Source organism: Dendropsophus ebraccatus, chromosome 5, assembly GCF_027789765.1.
Source record: "Dendropsophus ebraccatus isolate aDenEbr1 chromosome 5, aDenEbr1.pat, whole genome shotgun sequence".
Lineage (NCBI taxonomy): Eukaryota > Metazoa > Chordata > Amphibia > Anura > Hylidae > Dendropsophus > Dendropsophus ebraccatus.
In genome coordinates this window covers 130,733,193-130,749,629 of record NC_091458.1, presented here as the reverse complement: position 1 = coordinate 130,749,629, position 16,437 = coordinate 130,733,193, and the positions used below count along the sequence as shown (strand labels likewise).

Sequence of the window (16,437 nt, the reverse complement as noted above, 5' to 3'; positions counted from 1 at the left end):
TACATAGATCACAGATAACACTGATCTATGCTATGCTATGGCATAGCATAGATCAGTACATGCAATCTAATGATTGCATCTTTTACAGTGAAAAAAAAAAGTGCAATAAAAAAATTTTCTTTTAAAAGTTTAAAAAACCCCTCATAAACCCCCCTGCCAATAAAAGTTTAATATACCCCCTTGCCCATTATAAAAAAATATATATATAAAAAAAAAAATAAACATTACATCGTAGCGTGCAGAATTGTCCAATCTATTAAAATATAACATTATTGTTCCTGCACGGTGAACGCTGTAAATTAATAAAAAAACACACACCAGGATTAATGATTTTATTAAATTATATATCAGAAAAAAATAATAAAAAACGATCAAAATTTTTCTGTTACACCAATATGGTATTAATAAAAGCTAGAGATTATGGCGCCAAAAATGACACCTCAACCTGCCCTGTAGGTGGAAAAATAAAAGCGCTATGGCTCTTAGAAGGCGAGGAGGAACATTGCATTAATTTGACCTGTACTTTTGTGCATTAAAGGGCTCTGTCTTGAAGGGGTTAATCATATTGAGGACTAAAATTTAGGGTAGTAACTAGAGATGAGCAAATTTACAGTATAAACAAAGCAAAGCACTTTCTTAGCGTGGCAGTTGGCTTATCAGCCTGCTGCCTTTGAACTCTGTGCTGCTCCTCCCCAGGTGTCTGGAAAAGCTGGATCCAGTCCTGGGAAACTTCTCCTAGTTTCCCAGGACTGGATCCAGCTTTTACCAGAACCCGTAGGGGAGCAGCACAGAGTTCAAAGGCAGCAGGCTGATAAGCCAACTGCCGCGCTAACAAAGTGCTTTGTTTTGTTTATACTGTAAATTTGCTCATCTCAAGTAGTAACCCAAAACATGTCAGTTGTCTGAGTTCCTTAAGCTCTTATGAAGATCTGCCATTTAAAGTTTTGACTTAAAGGGAAACAATCATTAGCATTTAGGGTTCCAAGTTACAATAATGATGTTCTGAAGCATGCTGCAGCGTTTCCTACCGTATAAACTGCTTGTTTGCCTCTATCTCCCCCAAAATGTAGTTTTATTCCTTCCCGCATTGTATGCAAATCAGTGCTAACTAGTCATGTGGGCGTCGTCTCTCCCTCAACTAGTCATGGTTTACAGACATCATTCAGAGGCGGGATTACAACTTGGAGAGGAGTGACTACAGCCCAGGAGCTGTGACTATAACCTACGATGCAGGAAGGAATAACAACTACATTTTTGGGGAGATGGAGGCAACGGCAAACCAGCAGTTTATATGGTAAGAAACGCTGCAACATTCTTCAGAACATTATTATTGTAACTCGGAAGCCTAAATCCTCAAGATGGAGGAGGGGCGCCTAATATCAGTACATTTACTAATTCTATACACTGAACAATTTTAATATGAAGTGGCCAACCCCTCTAAGTGCATCCTACAGTACTTGTTTTCAGTGTTTTTGGATTACTTAAAGTGTCACTGTCGTTTTATTTTTTTTCCAGAAATCAATAGTCCAGTCGATTTTTATTAACTTTGTAATTGGTTTATTAGGCAAATATGCCATTATCTGCATTCAGAAAGACTTTCCCCAGGTCCCCTCCCCTTCTCTCTCTCATTCACGCTCATTATCAGGAAATCTCGACTCTTTTACATCAGTCGAGTCCTGTGTAATCTATGGAGAGGGGAGGGGGGAGGAGGAAGATTAGTTGCCAGCAGAGAGCAGATAACAAAGGATTACACAGCAGGACCTGTGTGAAAGCCCATATTCAGAGGTCAGAGAGGTCAGCGCTAACCTCAGAGGAGATGTCTTGGTGATGTAGCTGTAAATTAACACTTTGTTGTCTTGCTTTGGTGCCTTATCTCCCTCTACCCCTCCCTTCTCCATAGAAAATCACAAAGACAGGGGGGAGAGCTTCAAACTGCTTTTTCATGATAAAAATGCATTTTTCGGCTAATAAACTCAATTACAAAGTTTCTTAAAATCGCCTGTACTATTGATTTCTGCAAAAAAAATTTAAACAACTGTGACACTTTAAGCCTCAATCCTAATGCTGCAGCTAACAGTGAACAATGAAACATCACAATGAAAATACTGAGTCTCAGATTATATATTTGATTAGATACTGTATATTGTTGGCGTGTATGATCACTGTTTCTGCCCCATATACGATTATCATTGTATAATAATATTGTGCAAGGTCGTACCATTCCAAATGAGCTGTTTCTCCCTTTAATAACTCTTTAATTTCCTCTCTGCATTTTTCTTGATATTCAGGGTGAGAGGCCAAATTATACAAGATCCAAGAGAGTCCACTGGCTGTGGTGTCATGCCCTTGAAAGTGGGAACAAGACACAGTGTTATTGTGCATTGTTACTGCCCAATAAGAGATGTTAATCCTATCAAATTATTGGTGGAGACAGGTTTTGCCATCACAATCAAAGCATTGGTTAAAGGGGGTTTCTAGAGGGAACAAGCTGTTATATGCCTCCCAGTGCAATAAAAATAGTAAAAGTACTGTACTGTTTTTCTCCCCCATAGATCTATTCACTTCCTGGCTTCCTCTCTAAACTGTGACACTTTCCCATAATATTATAAAGCAAAACTAATTACTGAATGTAATTTAATTTAATGTTAATTTAAGATTTTAATGGTTTTTCCCCCCACAAACATACCTTCAAACATGAATGTGTCCACTTCATCTCTCATCTCTTCATCTGATAATGGGTTGCCATCCTCATCCTGCAAATTGAAGTATCTTTAGAGGACATACAAATATTATAAAGCAAACACTTTAATTGCTTAAATGATTTAAGCAAGGCAATCCCTTTGCATTCTGGCAGACTTCCACCAGGAAAGTAGGCAAAGGAGGCCGGGGGGTGGGGGGTGCCAACCTTTCCCGATACACAGTGTCACTTTAAAAGCTGCTGATATGCACTGTGTGTTCACAACGTTGGAAGTGTAAGAAGCCTCTAGCATTCAGTGTGAGGTGAAGGCAGCGTGATAGGTAATCTGCTGCCTCCATCTCACACTAGGAGCCAGACCTGACGGGTAGATGCCAAAGCGCCATGTACAGGGGACAGAGCAGGGCAGGTGAGTATGAAACACTGTATAGAGTGGCACAGTACATTATAACTTTAATATGATAAACTATGCCCCACCCTTAATGAACGCTAATAGACTATGTCCTACCCCCTTAATTAGATATATCTTAAAGAGGTTTTCTGATTTTCTGAAAGGGGTTATCCACAGGATAGGTGACAAGTAATTGTAATAGTTCTTTATAGTCTGAAAACCTCTTTAAAGGGGTTGTCCAGCAAAAATATTTTTCTTTCAAATCAACTTGTGTGAGAAAGTTATATAGATTTGTAATTTACCTCTATTAAAAAATCTCAAGTCTTCTCATACTTATCAGCTGCTGTATGTCCTGCAGGAAGTTTTGTTTTATTTTCAGTCTGACACAGTGCTCTCTGCTGACATCTCTGGCCGAGACAGGAACTTTGTCTCGGTTTTCTTTGAATCCCCATAGAAAACCTCTCTTGCTCTCTTGGGAAGACTTGAGATTTTTTTAATAGAAGTAAATTACAAATCTATATAACTTTTTGACACCAGTTGATTTGAAAGAAAAATATTTTCGCTCGACAACCCCTTTAAGGGGACTACAGTGCATTATATCTCATTAAGGAGGTACAGGGCATTATCTATATCATAAAAATCAAAGTCTGTCTGTCTGTCTGTCCTTCTGTCTGTCTGTCTGTCTGTCCTCTATAGACTTCCAAACGCCTGAACCGTTTGACCCCAAATTTGGCACACAGATACATTGGGTGCCCGGGAAGGTTATTGCGAAGGTCCCGTCCCCGCCAGATGTACAGGAGGGGAGGGGGAGGGGAAAGAGCGGTGCCCCATAGAGATGAATGGGAAAATCTCCTCACTGCACACACAGGTGATATAATTAGCTGCAGCAGACACGGCAGTTGGAGCCTTAGCAACCAATAGGATTACTGCTTTCATTTTCACAGGGAGCAATGGTTGCTAGGGAAGCTGCCTCACAACATCCACAGTAATAACTGGTAGACCCCCTACTCCATCTATACAGTACATGTATATACAGGACCCCCTACTCCATCTATACAGTACATGTATACAGGACCCCCTACTCCATCTATACAGTACATGTATATACAGGCCCCCCTACTACATCTATACAGTACATGTATATACAGGACCCCCTACTCCATCTATACAGTACATGTATATACAGGACCCCCTATTCCATCTATACAGTACATGTATATACAGGAGCCCCTACTCCATCTATACAGTACATGTATATACAGGAGCCCCTACTCTATCTATTCAGTACATGTATATACAGGAGCCCCTACTCCATCTATACAGTACATGTATATACAGGGCACTACAGGTATACCAAACTGTGACTGGGTAACACCGCCACACCAGACCTGACCAATACCGCTATACTGTGCTGGATAACACCGTCATACCAGACCTGACCAATACCGCCATACTGTGACTGGATAACACCATCATACCAGACCTGCCCAATACCGCCATACTGTGACTGGATAACACTGCCACACCAGACCTGACCAATACCGGCAAACTGTGACTGGGTAACATCGCCACACCAGACCTGACCAATACCGCCATACTGTGACTGGATAACACCATCATATCAGACCTGACCAATACTGCCATACTGTGACTGGATAACACTTCCATACCAGACCTGACCAATACCACCATACCGTGACTGGATAACACCGCCATACCAGACCTGACCAATACCACCATACCATGACTGGATCACACCGTCACACCAGACCTGACCATTACCGCCGTACTGTGACTGGATAACACCGCCACACCAGACCTGACCAATACCGACACACTGTGACTGAATAACACTGCCATATGGGTAAATACAACCCTGCACGTATACAGGACACTACAGGTATACAGGACCCCAAAACTATACACTACAGGTATACAGGACCTCCACCAACTATATACTTCAGGTATACAGGACCTCCACCAACTATATACTACAGGTATACAGGACCCCAAACTATACACTTCAGGTATACAGGAACTCCACCAACTATATACTACAGGTATATAGGACCCCAAACTATACACTACAGGTATACAGGACCTCAAAACTATACACTACAGGTATACAGGACCTACACCAACTCTATAATACAGGTATACAGCACCTTCACCAACTCTATACTACAAGTATACAGGACCCCAAAGCTATATACTACAGGTATACAGGAACTCCACCAGCTATATACTACAGGTGTATAGGACCCCAAACTATACACTACAGGTATACAGGACCTCCACCAACTCTATACTATAGTTATACAGGACCCTCAAACTATTCACTACAGGTATACAGGACCCCGGAACTGTATACTACAGGTATACAAGACCTCCACCAATTATACACTACAGGTATCCAGGACCCTCAAACTATAAACTACAGGTATACAAGACCTCCACCAACTATACATTACAGGTATACAGCACCAACTATATACTACAGGTATACAGGACCCCCGAACTATACAGTACAGGTATACAGGACCTTCACCAACTGTACACTGCAGGTATACAGGACCTCCCTCAACTATACACTACAGGTATACAGCCCCCCCAACTACACACTACAGGTATACAGGACCCCCCCACCTATACACTATAGGTATACAGCCCCCCCAACTATGCACTACAGATATGCGAGACCCCTAAAAACTATACATTGTGGGTATACAGAACCCCTCCAGCTATGCACTACAGGTACACACTTATTCCACTGATTAACTCAGATGAAACAATACCTTTAGCTTGGCCTCCTGGGCACCTTAGAACAAATCTAATTAACACACTGACACTTTATACCCGGGCAGCGCCGGGTACATTTTCTAGTATCTCATAAATGGGGGGGGCACAGTGCATTATATCTTGTTAAGGGGGAAGCACAGTGCATTGTACCTCACTGGGAAGGGGGATAGTAAATTTTTGCCCTCGGTGCAAAGAAAAGCTAGTCACACCTCTGCTTAAACTGTGCTTTCACCTCAGTATGCCCCTCTTTCTGTCTCTCGTTTTGCAATATGCAAGGTTTCTATGGAAAATATAGCAGGATCCCCACAGTTAAACGCTGCCGGGCAGATACAGTTTTGATGCTGTTTTGATGGCAAGTACACTGCCACAATGTGTTAAGTGGTTAGTAAGCGTCTCACATTTTAGATGACACGTGACCTGACCTTGGACAGTAACAGAATGTCAATAAAATCCTTTGTCTTCCCTTGCTTGGACTTGATCCAGTTCTCTGCCCCTTTCTCCTGCAGAGCCTTCTTTCTCAGCTGTACTACATTCACAGTGAACTCATGCACAATTCTGCATGCCCGCCGGAATTTTCTTCCATCGGAGGAAAAGCGGTAGATAAAATCCAAGTGATGGGGTAGGAAGTGTTCACGTTTCACAATCAGACTGCTCAGCTCGTAAATTGCAGCGATATAATCACTCGGCTTCCTGTAATGACAACATTTAACAGAGATTAAAAAACTTGGAAAAATATATTGGATCGGGGAGATCAATGCTACGCATGAATTTCTGTATGTCATGCACTATTCAATATCCACGGCCAGTGTGCCTAAAAGAAATGCTAACAGATAGCGGTATATACAAGAGAAATGTCCCAGTATGGTGGCAATATCACAAAACAAAAATTTACTGATAAAACTATTGATACTAGTAAACACAAATAGGTGTGAACATACATTACTTTAACTGGTGATTGATCAATGGTAATAATGTCTAGCCATCAACAATACTTATAATAACAAAAAATAATATCTCAAGAAAAAATAAAACATGATAGCACACATGAGTCTAAATATGTATAACATTTGAAGAATAATGTATCAGTGATACGGACAAAGGCCATGTTCAGACCTTGTAAAAGACCGCCGTTCCGTGACCAGGTCACGCCAGGTCACGGAACGGCCGGAAAAGATCAACCCGGCAGGTACTGCATTACCGGCCGCATGATGTTTAGCGCAGCTGAACTCGGGCGGGCGCATCCGTGCGTTTCTCGCAGCACCACTAGGGATCCCGGCCGAAACCATAGGCGTCAACGGCACGTATATTTTCTTATTAATCAGTTTGACAAAATATACATAGTGTGAACAGTATTCCGAGTAAACGAGAACTTTTAAATTAGGAGAGCAGCCCTGCCAGGCCCCCCAATGCCACGGGCCCCACAGCAGCCACCATGGCTATGGTGATAGTTAAACCCCTAAATCAAGATGATGGCTTATCTGTTTCTGAGATGGAAATACTCCTTATTATTATATTACCAATTTGTACCTCTTTAACCCCTTAAGGTCAAAGCCAATTTTTGTTTTTGCACTTTTGCTTTTTCCACTTTATGCTTAAAAGTCCATAGCGCTTGCATTTTTTCACCTAGAGACCCACATGAGCCCTTATTTTTTGCGAAACCAATTGTACTTTGCAATGACAGGCATTATTTTTCCATAACATATTCTGCGAAACTGGATTTCGGGGAGTTTTGCATTTACACCCTATGGTAAAACTGACTTGTTATATATGTTCCTCAAGTCGTTACGATTACAACGATATGTAACATGTTTCGCTCACTTCATCAGGGCTGGTGGGCCGGACGGGGGTAAGATCTCAGTGTTTGTTTGTTTTTCACCTGTGTGGTCGCAAACAGTCTCTCCTCCATTATACTATATTCTATTATACTACATCTATGCTGTAATTGCATTGCAGGTTAAATACTTGTCATTTACCATAATTTCAGTGACCACCAGATGGTAGTGTTGCAGTTGGTACACCTAATATTGCAGTACTTACAATTTCTAATTTTATATTGATTTACCACACTGTGATCTTTCTCCCCCTCTGGCCTTGTGTTATCTGTGTCTTTTCCCATGAAATTCCCTAGTTTTTATAAATTTTTTGTAAATTATGTAAATAAAGGACTTTGTTATACTTCTAAATAATTGTGCAATTTTTTCGATTTTCTATATGGTTTTGTTGCACTGTATGTCATTTAGGCAGGACTTTCTTTTGGGTTGTAGATCGGTCATAGATTGCTATGGCCTGCTGCAGGCCATAGGAATCTATTGCCGGGCCGGGATCAGCGTCATTCCGATGCTGAGGCCCGGCACGGGCGGAAAAACGAATCTCCCCCCCCCCCCCCCCCGCGATGGATCCGTCCCACTGGACACCAGGGACAGGGAGAGCACAGCATCTTAGTGCAGCTGTCAGGTTTGACAGCTGCACTTAGAGGCTTAATTAGCCGGCGCGGCAACGGGACCCGCGCCGGCTAATAGAGGCACTGCCTGGCTGCACACGTCAGCCGGGACCCCGCTCTGAACACCCCCTGCAGCACCATGACGTATCAGATACGTCATGAGTCGCTAAGGGGTTAAAAGCTGTACTTATCTTTTCAGACAAAAAAACAGTAATTGTTAAAGAATAGATATATAGAAAGTTACATACTCTTGGCAGTCACTGTCATAGCTAAATGTACATTTCAGCAAGCTGTCCAGAGTCATTAGACTGATGTGTTCAAACATATCCAGGGACACCGGGCCATCTACACACAGTCTGCGCCATTTGGCCTGTGAAAATATATAAGCATTAAAACATTTTTTTAAAAACACTGGAAATGTAAAAATTTCAGGACACACATGTAGTTGAGAACTATGAGCAGAAACAGGGCTCTGTGGTCTCCTCATGTATATCTATCTGGCACTGTAAAGTGTTGCCTCAATAATCATGAGGGATGGGCCGCTCAGGTAGATCGGTGCACCGAGGGCAGTAATCCAGCACCAAGCACACCAAACCGCATTGTGTACATGTTAAAGTGTCACTGTCGTTTAATTTTATTTTATTTATTTTTTTGCAGAAATCAATAGTACAGGCAATTTTAAGAAACTTTGTAATAGGTTTTTTTAGCTGAAAAATGCATTTTTATCATGATAAAGCAGTTTGAAGCTCTCCCCCCTGTCTTCATAGTTTCCCCCCTGTCTTCATAGTTTTCTATGGAGAGGGGAGGGGTGGAGGGAGATGAGGCACCACAACAGGACAACAAAGAGTTAATTTACAGCTACATCTCCGGGTTATCTCCTCTGAAGTCAGCATTGACCTCTCTGACATCCTGAATACTGGCTTCACACAGCTCCCACTGTGTAATCCTTTGTTCTCTGCGCTCTGCTGGGGATTAATCTCCCTCCTCCCCCTCCCCCTCCCCTCTCCATAGGTTACACAGGACTCGACTGATGTAAAAGAGTCGAGATTTCCTGACAATGAGCAGAGGATGAGAGAGAGGAGGGAGGGGACCTGGGGAAGGGCTTTTTGAATGCAGATAATGGCATATTTGCCTAATGAACCCAATTACAAAATCGCTTGTACTATTGATTTCTGACAGTGACACTTTAAATAAACACTTTAAATTACCTTCATTCTCATTTTCCTGTGTGCTATGGCAACATAACAGAAGGCAGGATGCTTCTAACCTGCTGTTAGTTTCCCTTTACAAAGCTTACTGTAAAATAAAATGACTTTTTTTTTTTTAAGAATGAAAAACAAAAAACGTAATGTGAACCAAGCCTTAAGGACACACATGTGATCAGCAGGTTACATGATACAGCTTTGATACCTGCTTGTAACAAGCTGTGTCCATTACCTGACGAATAAAGATTTGTATTCACTGTAAGATCAGAAACTATGGAGGGACCATGTCATTTCATTATTTGCCTTTATGCTATATCTACAACCGCCATGTAACTCACATGCATTATATCTGTACTCTGGTTAAAAATCTTCATATAATGCTTTAAAATATCAAAGTGAAATGCAGGAGTCAATAGACGTCGGTGTCGGGCCCATTTCTCTCCACGGCTGAGCAAAAGACCATCTCCTAAATACAGATTATTCAGATTATCAGTTAATTGAACCTGTTATAGCTGATTTTAAACTTTTCTTACATACTGTATCTCTACTTGCAACTCTCCCTACCAATTATTTAGTGTGATACTTTAATATTTTATATAGATTTTTTTCTTTACAGTCTCAATATTTTTTAAGTTTTAAAGGGAATCTGTCAGCACTTCGACCTGACCCGCGGTATGCAGTCGGTGCTAGTTCACTAGGCTGAAGAGGAATGAGTTCCTCTAGTGGGCCCCAAGTACTCCATTACGACACTGATATCACACAAAGAATATTCTACAGTTCAGTGGCACAAACACGGAACTCCGGCATCTGCTTTGAAATGATAGAACTGTGAAATGTGATATGGAAAAACTCACCCAGCCAGGGTTTTAGAAAGCCATAGAATAATTCATCTTTAGGTGCAATGGCAGCTGTAAAAGAGAAAAAAAAAACAAGAAAGGAAAAAAAATTAGGGTCAATATATTCAAATACACAATAATGAATGTGAATAAAGTAGCACATATGAATTATGAAGAAGTTAAATGGCTTTTCTGGTTTGAGAAGAAGGAAGATACCAACTTCTCCACATGCTCTTGGTCCAACCCCACCACTTCTTTTATGATCTTGTAAAGTCAGGATAGGTTGCTGCAACCATTACTGGCCGGAACAGTCACTTGCAAGTACCTGACCACTGATACAAGTGATGGGCTGTCCTGTCATGTCCTGTGTGGAATGTACAGGGACGTCAGTGACCACTTCCATTGGGCAGTCTGGAGAAGCGATAAGGCTGGTCCAGAAACAAGTGAAGGTTGAGTATGTATTTTTTTTTTTTGCCCTTGCCTGATCATTATCCCAATGGGGGCCTGTGGAAAAGTTTTTTGAAATAACTTGATACATATCATTGATAAGTCCTATATTTATATAGAAGGCCAGCGTCTGAGTCTATAAATGTGCAACATCGCAAATCATACAGATATATAGTCTAACAACTACACATTTGTAAGTATGTGAATGTGAATCAATAATAGATAATATTAAATCAGGTTCAATTCACTGCTCTGTGTAGGAAGGACCAGTCATGACATGTGTAATGTATGCAAGAGTACTAATTATTATTTTTTTTTTTAAAGAGTATTAAGAATACTACAAAATATTAAAGCAGGAGCATTATATTATATACATGTAGTAATAGTGATGGACACAAAGCAGTGGAAACAAAAAAACTTAAAAAAACACAAATACAATTCTGAACAACAAAAGGGAAGGCAACATACTGTACACAGATGCAACCAAACTGGTGGTGTATTTTGCTGTCACAAAGTACAGAGCATCATCACAAGCTATCATAGCCAAAGCATTGCCTTACATCCATACACCCATAGAAGGGACACTGCAGGCCAGGGTCAGTCCCCCATGGTTACAAAAAATGGGGCAAGTAACACTGTTTGACTAATAATGGCCAAATAACGGCCATTACTTCGTAACAACAGTCATAATTTATAGAATTACGTCCGTCATGAAATGAAACGGTCACTATTTGAACTAAAAATGATGGCCGTCCTAAAAGACGTCTGTCAAACAGCCAAAAAAAAAAAGACATAGTGGGAATATAGCCTTATTAGGGGAGATGGTGTAAAGTGAAACCACCTTTTTATTTTCCAAAGAGTCTGTGAGGAATGAAAGGTGGAATCTGATTGGTTGCTAGGGGCAACTGAGCCAGTCTCACTTTACACCATGTTTGATAAATCTCCCCCATTGTGTTTTTTGTTTTGTGGTTGCCCACTGTATAAGAGGGTTTATCAGACTATACGGCTCTAGACACATGCATTCAACATGTACAACGCATGTGATTTGAACACAGTCTGATAGTTTTTAGCAATGTCATATGGCAGATGTAGAGATTCCGATTTGTTGTACCCCACCTTTCAAACATGGCCAAAAACTCTGGGACTTATCACAAAAGGTATTCTCTTACAGCTAAAACTGTACATTTTGGGGGACATTTATGAAGGTCGCATCTGAGGTGTACACCAGATCTGCCCCTTCTTCCTGGCGTACGCCTGCCATATGCCTTGCTCGCCAGATGGGCAGGCAGGAGGAGCTCGGGGAGGGGGGGATATGGCAAGGTGGGGAGGAGGTGTGGCCTCCTCCTGCACCTAATTTATCATGATTTACACCTACGCTGGAAGCAGGGGTAGTTTTGGTGTGCCGGGTGCAGGTTCGGGCGCTCAAATTCACTAGGAGGCTGGGTGGGGAATCTGTATGGGGAAAAGGGGGTGGGGCCTAAGTTAAGACCGGTGTACGAGTACGCCAGTCCTCATAATTCCCCCCCTCTATGTATATTTTTGTCTCTCTTTTTTATTTGCAGTTGCAAAGCAAAGCAGACATGTTTTTGAAGCTGAGACAATATCTTCAGAAAGGATAGACTACCTGGTACCTGAAGCACAGGCTTAATGTAATTAGGATGGAAAAGTCTTACGATGGGATAATAAAAACTAAACCACCAGGAGCAGCCATAGATGTAACGCTTCACCAAACCGTTCACCACCAGTAATCCTTCTTCTGTATTCCTAATCTAGAGTGATAGGAAGTTACAGTCAAATAGTTGACAGCCAGGAATCAGAATGAACAGATATGGGATATGTTATCTGAAAAGCATCAACCAAAAAGTTTTAAACTGTTAAAGTAAAAATGTTACTTAAGGTCTTTTTATACGGGCCGATATCGGACCATGCAAGACCTCCAGCGCTTCAAGTCAGGCATCGCCGCGCTATCGCCGGTCTATTCATGTAAAAATCTTGAAGCGATGTAGCTTAACTGATAATATGAAGAAGAGGATCCCTGGCTCCATATAAGATATCCGAAATTTTATTTCTTGTCCATAAAAACACATAACAAAGATTAAAAATCACTCCGATGCATTTCGGGATGATCTCCCTTAATCATGGCAAAAATGAAATACAAAGTAATTCCTTATATACGCAAGACAAGTAAGACATCCCATATCAGAAAGCTGTCCCTCACGCAGGTGTAATTTCTGAACTTGTTATCACCTGTGATGGAGGACGTACTTGCGATGCCCTGGCCCCTGGGGGCCACTTCCGCACTGCTGGTGTTATGAGCGGGCAATGACCGAGGCAGCTGCAGGGGTTATACTTGTCACGGTATAGGCCTGAGGGCAGCACAGCTGTAGGGCCGGTCTGAGGAATCTGCGGGTGATGATGGGCATGCGATTCTTCGCTGAACTTAGTCAGGGCACCAGTTAGTGGACACCAATGCCAGGGTTCAGTAACAGCGGTTTTATTATAGATGAGGTAACTAGTAGCAACAGTTCTGTCCGGATGCAACCGGGTATATAGCAGGCTTTGACAAATAAAGCAGGAGTGGTGCTGCATAGGCTGTGAGAATACGTGCCGGATGATGGGAGTAGGAGTATGAGAGAAATAGCGTTGCTGGGTGGATTAGCTTGAGAATAATACTTGCTGTGAATCCTTGCAGCGATGAGGAGAGATAACGGAATGACACCCAGATGAGAGAGAAGAATCCGGTCACTTGAGCAGGCAGATACAGCCGAAGACTTGAATACAGCAGCAGAATCAGTCACTCTTCTTATGGTGAAGAGGCTGCAGAGAAGAAGCCCAACTCCTCTGAGGCAGGAGAGGGACGACACACATCCTCCTTGCTTGGAAGCAGGGGGAAGACTAACTTGTTAGGAGGAAGTGGGAGGTCACATGGTTGCTCCTGGCCAGAACTAGTCGGCCATTGGAGGAACCATGGTTACAGGTCACGTGATCAACAGCCTTGCATACCACTGTACACTGTAATAATACACAGGAATACATGACAATACACATGAAAATGCACATTACCAGAGAATACTAGGGGAAAACCAGCAGCAGTTGCAGTGCAAACACTTACCAGAACAGGCATTGACACAGCAATAGAAATGGCCATAATAGGAGTAGTAGTCTGCATGTTCTGGGACACTGCATACCTCCCTAGCAAATTTGAGCCGACCTCGGCGAATCTAGAAGGCAGCAAACATGAAGAGACTGGACAATCAAACAACAGGAATGAATGATGAGAGTGAGTGTGATGAGGTGTGTGTTTCCCACGCCCAAGGCACAGGTGTGAAGAGAGAGAGAATGAGAAACCCTAATGGCAGGACTTCACCTAGGGGTGCCTAACGTACTCTGGCGACCAGGTAGCTAGTGCGTGAACCATCTGACGTGTAAGCCAGGACAAGTTAACTGCTGGCGGGGGACCCTCAATATTCCAGCCAGTTAGACAGTAGGTTTTCTGTTACATGTGTTACCCTACTGGAGGAGAACGTGAAGACCTGTGTACTACCTTGGCGTGTCTGAGTAGTGTCTTGGATACCTGGAAGAGAAAATAACAAAATAATAAAAGCAAACATACATGGGGGCCCCTTACATACCGGTCAATTATACAACACAATTACTCAATAGGCCAAACACACGAAAGGGTATCCAAGGTGCAATATGTATGGACCAGTGTGAATATTAGGTAAGACTATTGTAACGCCTGGAGTAGTGGATCCACTGGACCGGCACCAGCGATGGCACAAACCTCACCAGGGAGCGGAGTCTAAGGGGCCGCTGGTTTTCACCAGAGCCCGCCGCAAGGCGGGATGGACTTGCTGCGGCAGGCGACCCCCAGGTCGCTACCCCTGGCTTGGTTGCTGGTGTCGGCAGGCGAGGCGTGGCAGGAGATGGCACAGGCAATGGTCTGCAGGTGAGAGCGCACGTGACAGGCTGGACACGGGAACAGGTGGAGTGACAGGGAAACAGGAACCAGGAACAGGGACTTGGGACCAGGTAACGGACAGGACTCAGGAACAGGGACTTGGGACCAGGTAACGGACAGGACTCAGGAACAACAGGGAGCTGGGCCAAACGCTATGGGAAGCATGTAGAGGCTCCAACCCAGGGGACAGGGCATGCTGGGATTTATAGGGGAGTGATTAGGTGCAACTACCAATTAGGAGCGCACTGCCCCTTTAAATCTGAGACAGCCGGCGCGCGCGCGCCCTAGGAGGCGGGGACGCGCGCGCCGGCCGGCACAGCGGGAGACAGGAGCGTGGAGAGGTGAGGCGCCCCCCGGGGCCGAGGTGATAGCAGCGCCGGGTCCCCGACTATGGACACCGGCTGCTGCATGGGGCAGGAAGCGGTCGCGGCGGCGGCCCGGAACGCGGGACGCCGCCGCGGCCGTGACAGTACCCCCCCCCTTTGGCCTCCCCCTCTTTCTTGCCTGCAGATGGCACAGGAAGCCACAAAGTCTTTGACATCTTGAAACAGACTAGGCCACCAGTAGTGGCGAGAGATCCGTTGGCCGGTCTTACGGACTCCAGGGTGCCCGGCCTCCAACGAAGAATGACCCCACTTCAAAATACCTCTTCGAAGCGCAGGGTGAACATGAGTCTTTCCGGGGGGTACTCTCTGAAGCGAGGAGGTGACGACTGGTGCTAGGCGATCAGGCGGTAAAACATGGCAAGGGACTGTGGGTCTGTGGACGAGGACCTTCTGTAAGTTCTCCCGGTGGTGAGAGGACACGACCTTAGTCTTGGGTACGGAGAGAGGGTACACCTCGGCAGAGAAGGCATCCGCCGAGTCTTGGTCTTCTGCCGGTAGGTCGGGTAGAGGCTTGGCTGGGACAGGAAACGACATAGTACACTTGGTCTGAGGTGACCTGAGACACTGGTTGGAACAGTCCTGACCCCAACTGAGAATCTCCCCGGTTCTCCAGTCCAGTTGAGGGGCATGTTCTTGCAGCCACGGGAGTCCCAGGAGGACCGCGGGGGAAGAATGGGGCAGGACGTAGAAGGATATCTCTTCTTGATGTAAAGGACCCACCTGGAGGACTAAAGGTGCGGTCTGGTAGTACACACGGTCGGTAAGAATTTCGCCTGTGACCGAGGAGATAGACAGGGGCCTGGCTAGTCGGGTCACGGGTAGCCGCCATCTTTGGACCAATGTTGCCGCAATAAAACTGCCTGCTGACCCAGAATCGAGGAAGGCAGTAGTCTGATGATTACGTCCTGAGAGAGTCCGGATGGAAACTGGCATAGACAGACTTGGAATGGTGGCATTCACACCTAGGGACACCTGTCCCACCGGACCTAGGTGCGAGCATTTTCCGGATGTTTGGGGACGTAGGGGACATCCCAGCCGGAAGTGATCGGAACCACCGCAATAGAGACAGAGATTCTGCTCCAGGCGCCGGATTCTTTCATCAGGCGTCAGGTGAGCCCGTTCCACCTGCATAGGAATCTCAGGAGAGGGTTGGGACATCGAAAGGTCAGGATTCTGGAAAACCGGCGCCAGCTGGGGATGGCGACGGGAACGGGTTAGTAAATGTTCATGCCGAACCTCCTCCTCCCTCTCCGAAAAACGAGTATCAACTCGGGTGG

At 44.1% G+C, this 16,437-nt stretch overlaps 1 protein-coding gene across 2 annotated transcripts in view; it reads right to left on the bottom strand.

The window, feature by feature from the left end:
- The window catches only part of CYP4F22 (cytochrome P450 family 4 subfamily F member 22), an 82,453-nt gene that overhangs the window by 15,970 nt on the left and 50,046 nt on the right, over positions 1-16,437 (bottom strand). The window contains exons 3-9 of one of the 2 annotated variants that reach the window (XM_069971281.1): positions 12,438-12,582; positions 10,385-10,438; positions 9,869-9,996; positions 8,574-8,695; positions 6,308-6,575; positions 2,687-2,753; positions 2,219-2,345 (exon numbers count right to left, since the gene is read on the bottom strand). In XM_069971281.1, the coding sequence (XP_069827382.1) occupies positions 2,219-2,345; positions 2,687-2,753; positions 6,308-6,575; positions 8,574-8,695; positions 9,869-9,996; positions 10,385-10,438; positions 12,438-12,582 (911 nt within the window). The remainder of the gene's footprint in view (positions 1-2,218; positions 2,346-2,686; positions 2,754-6,307; positions 6,576-8,573; positions 8,696-9,868; positions 9,997-10,384; positions 10,439-12,437; positions 12,583-16,437) is intronic. The other variant, XM_069971280.1, reaches the window with a different exon arrangement.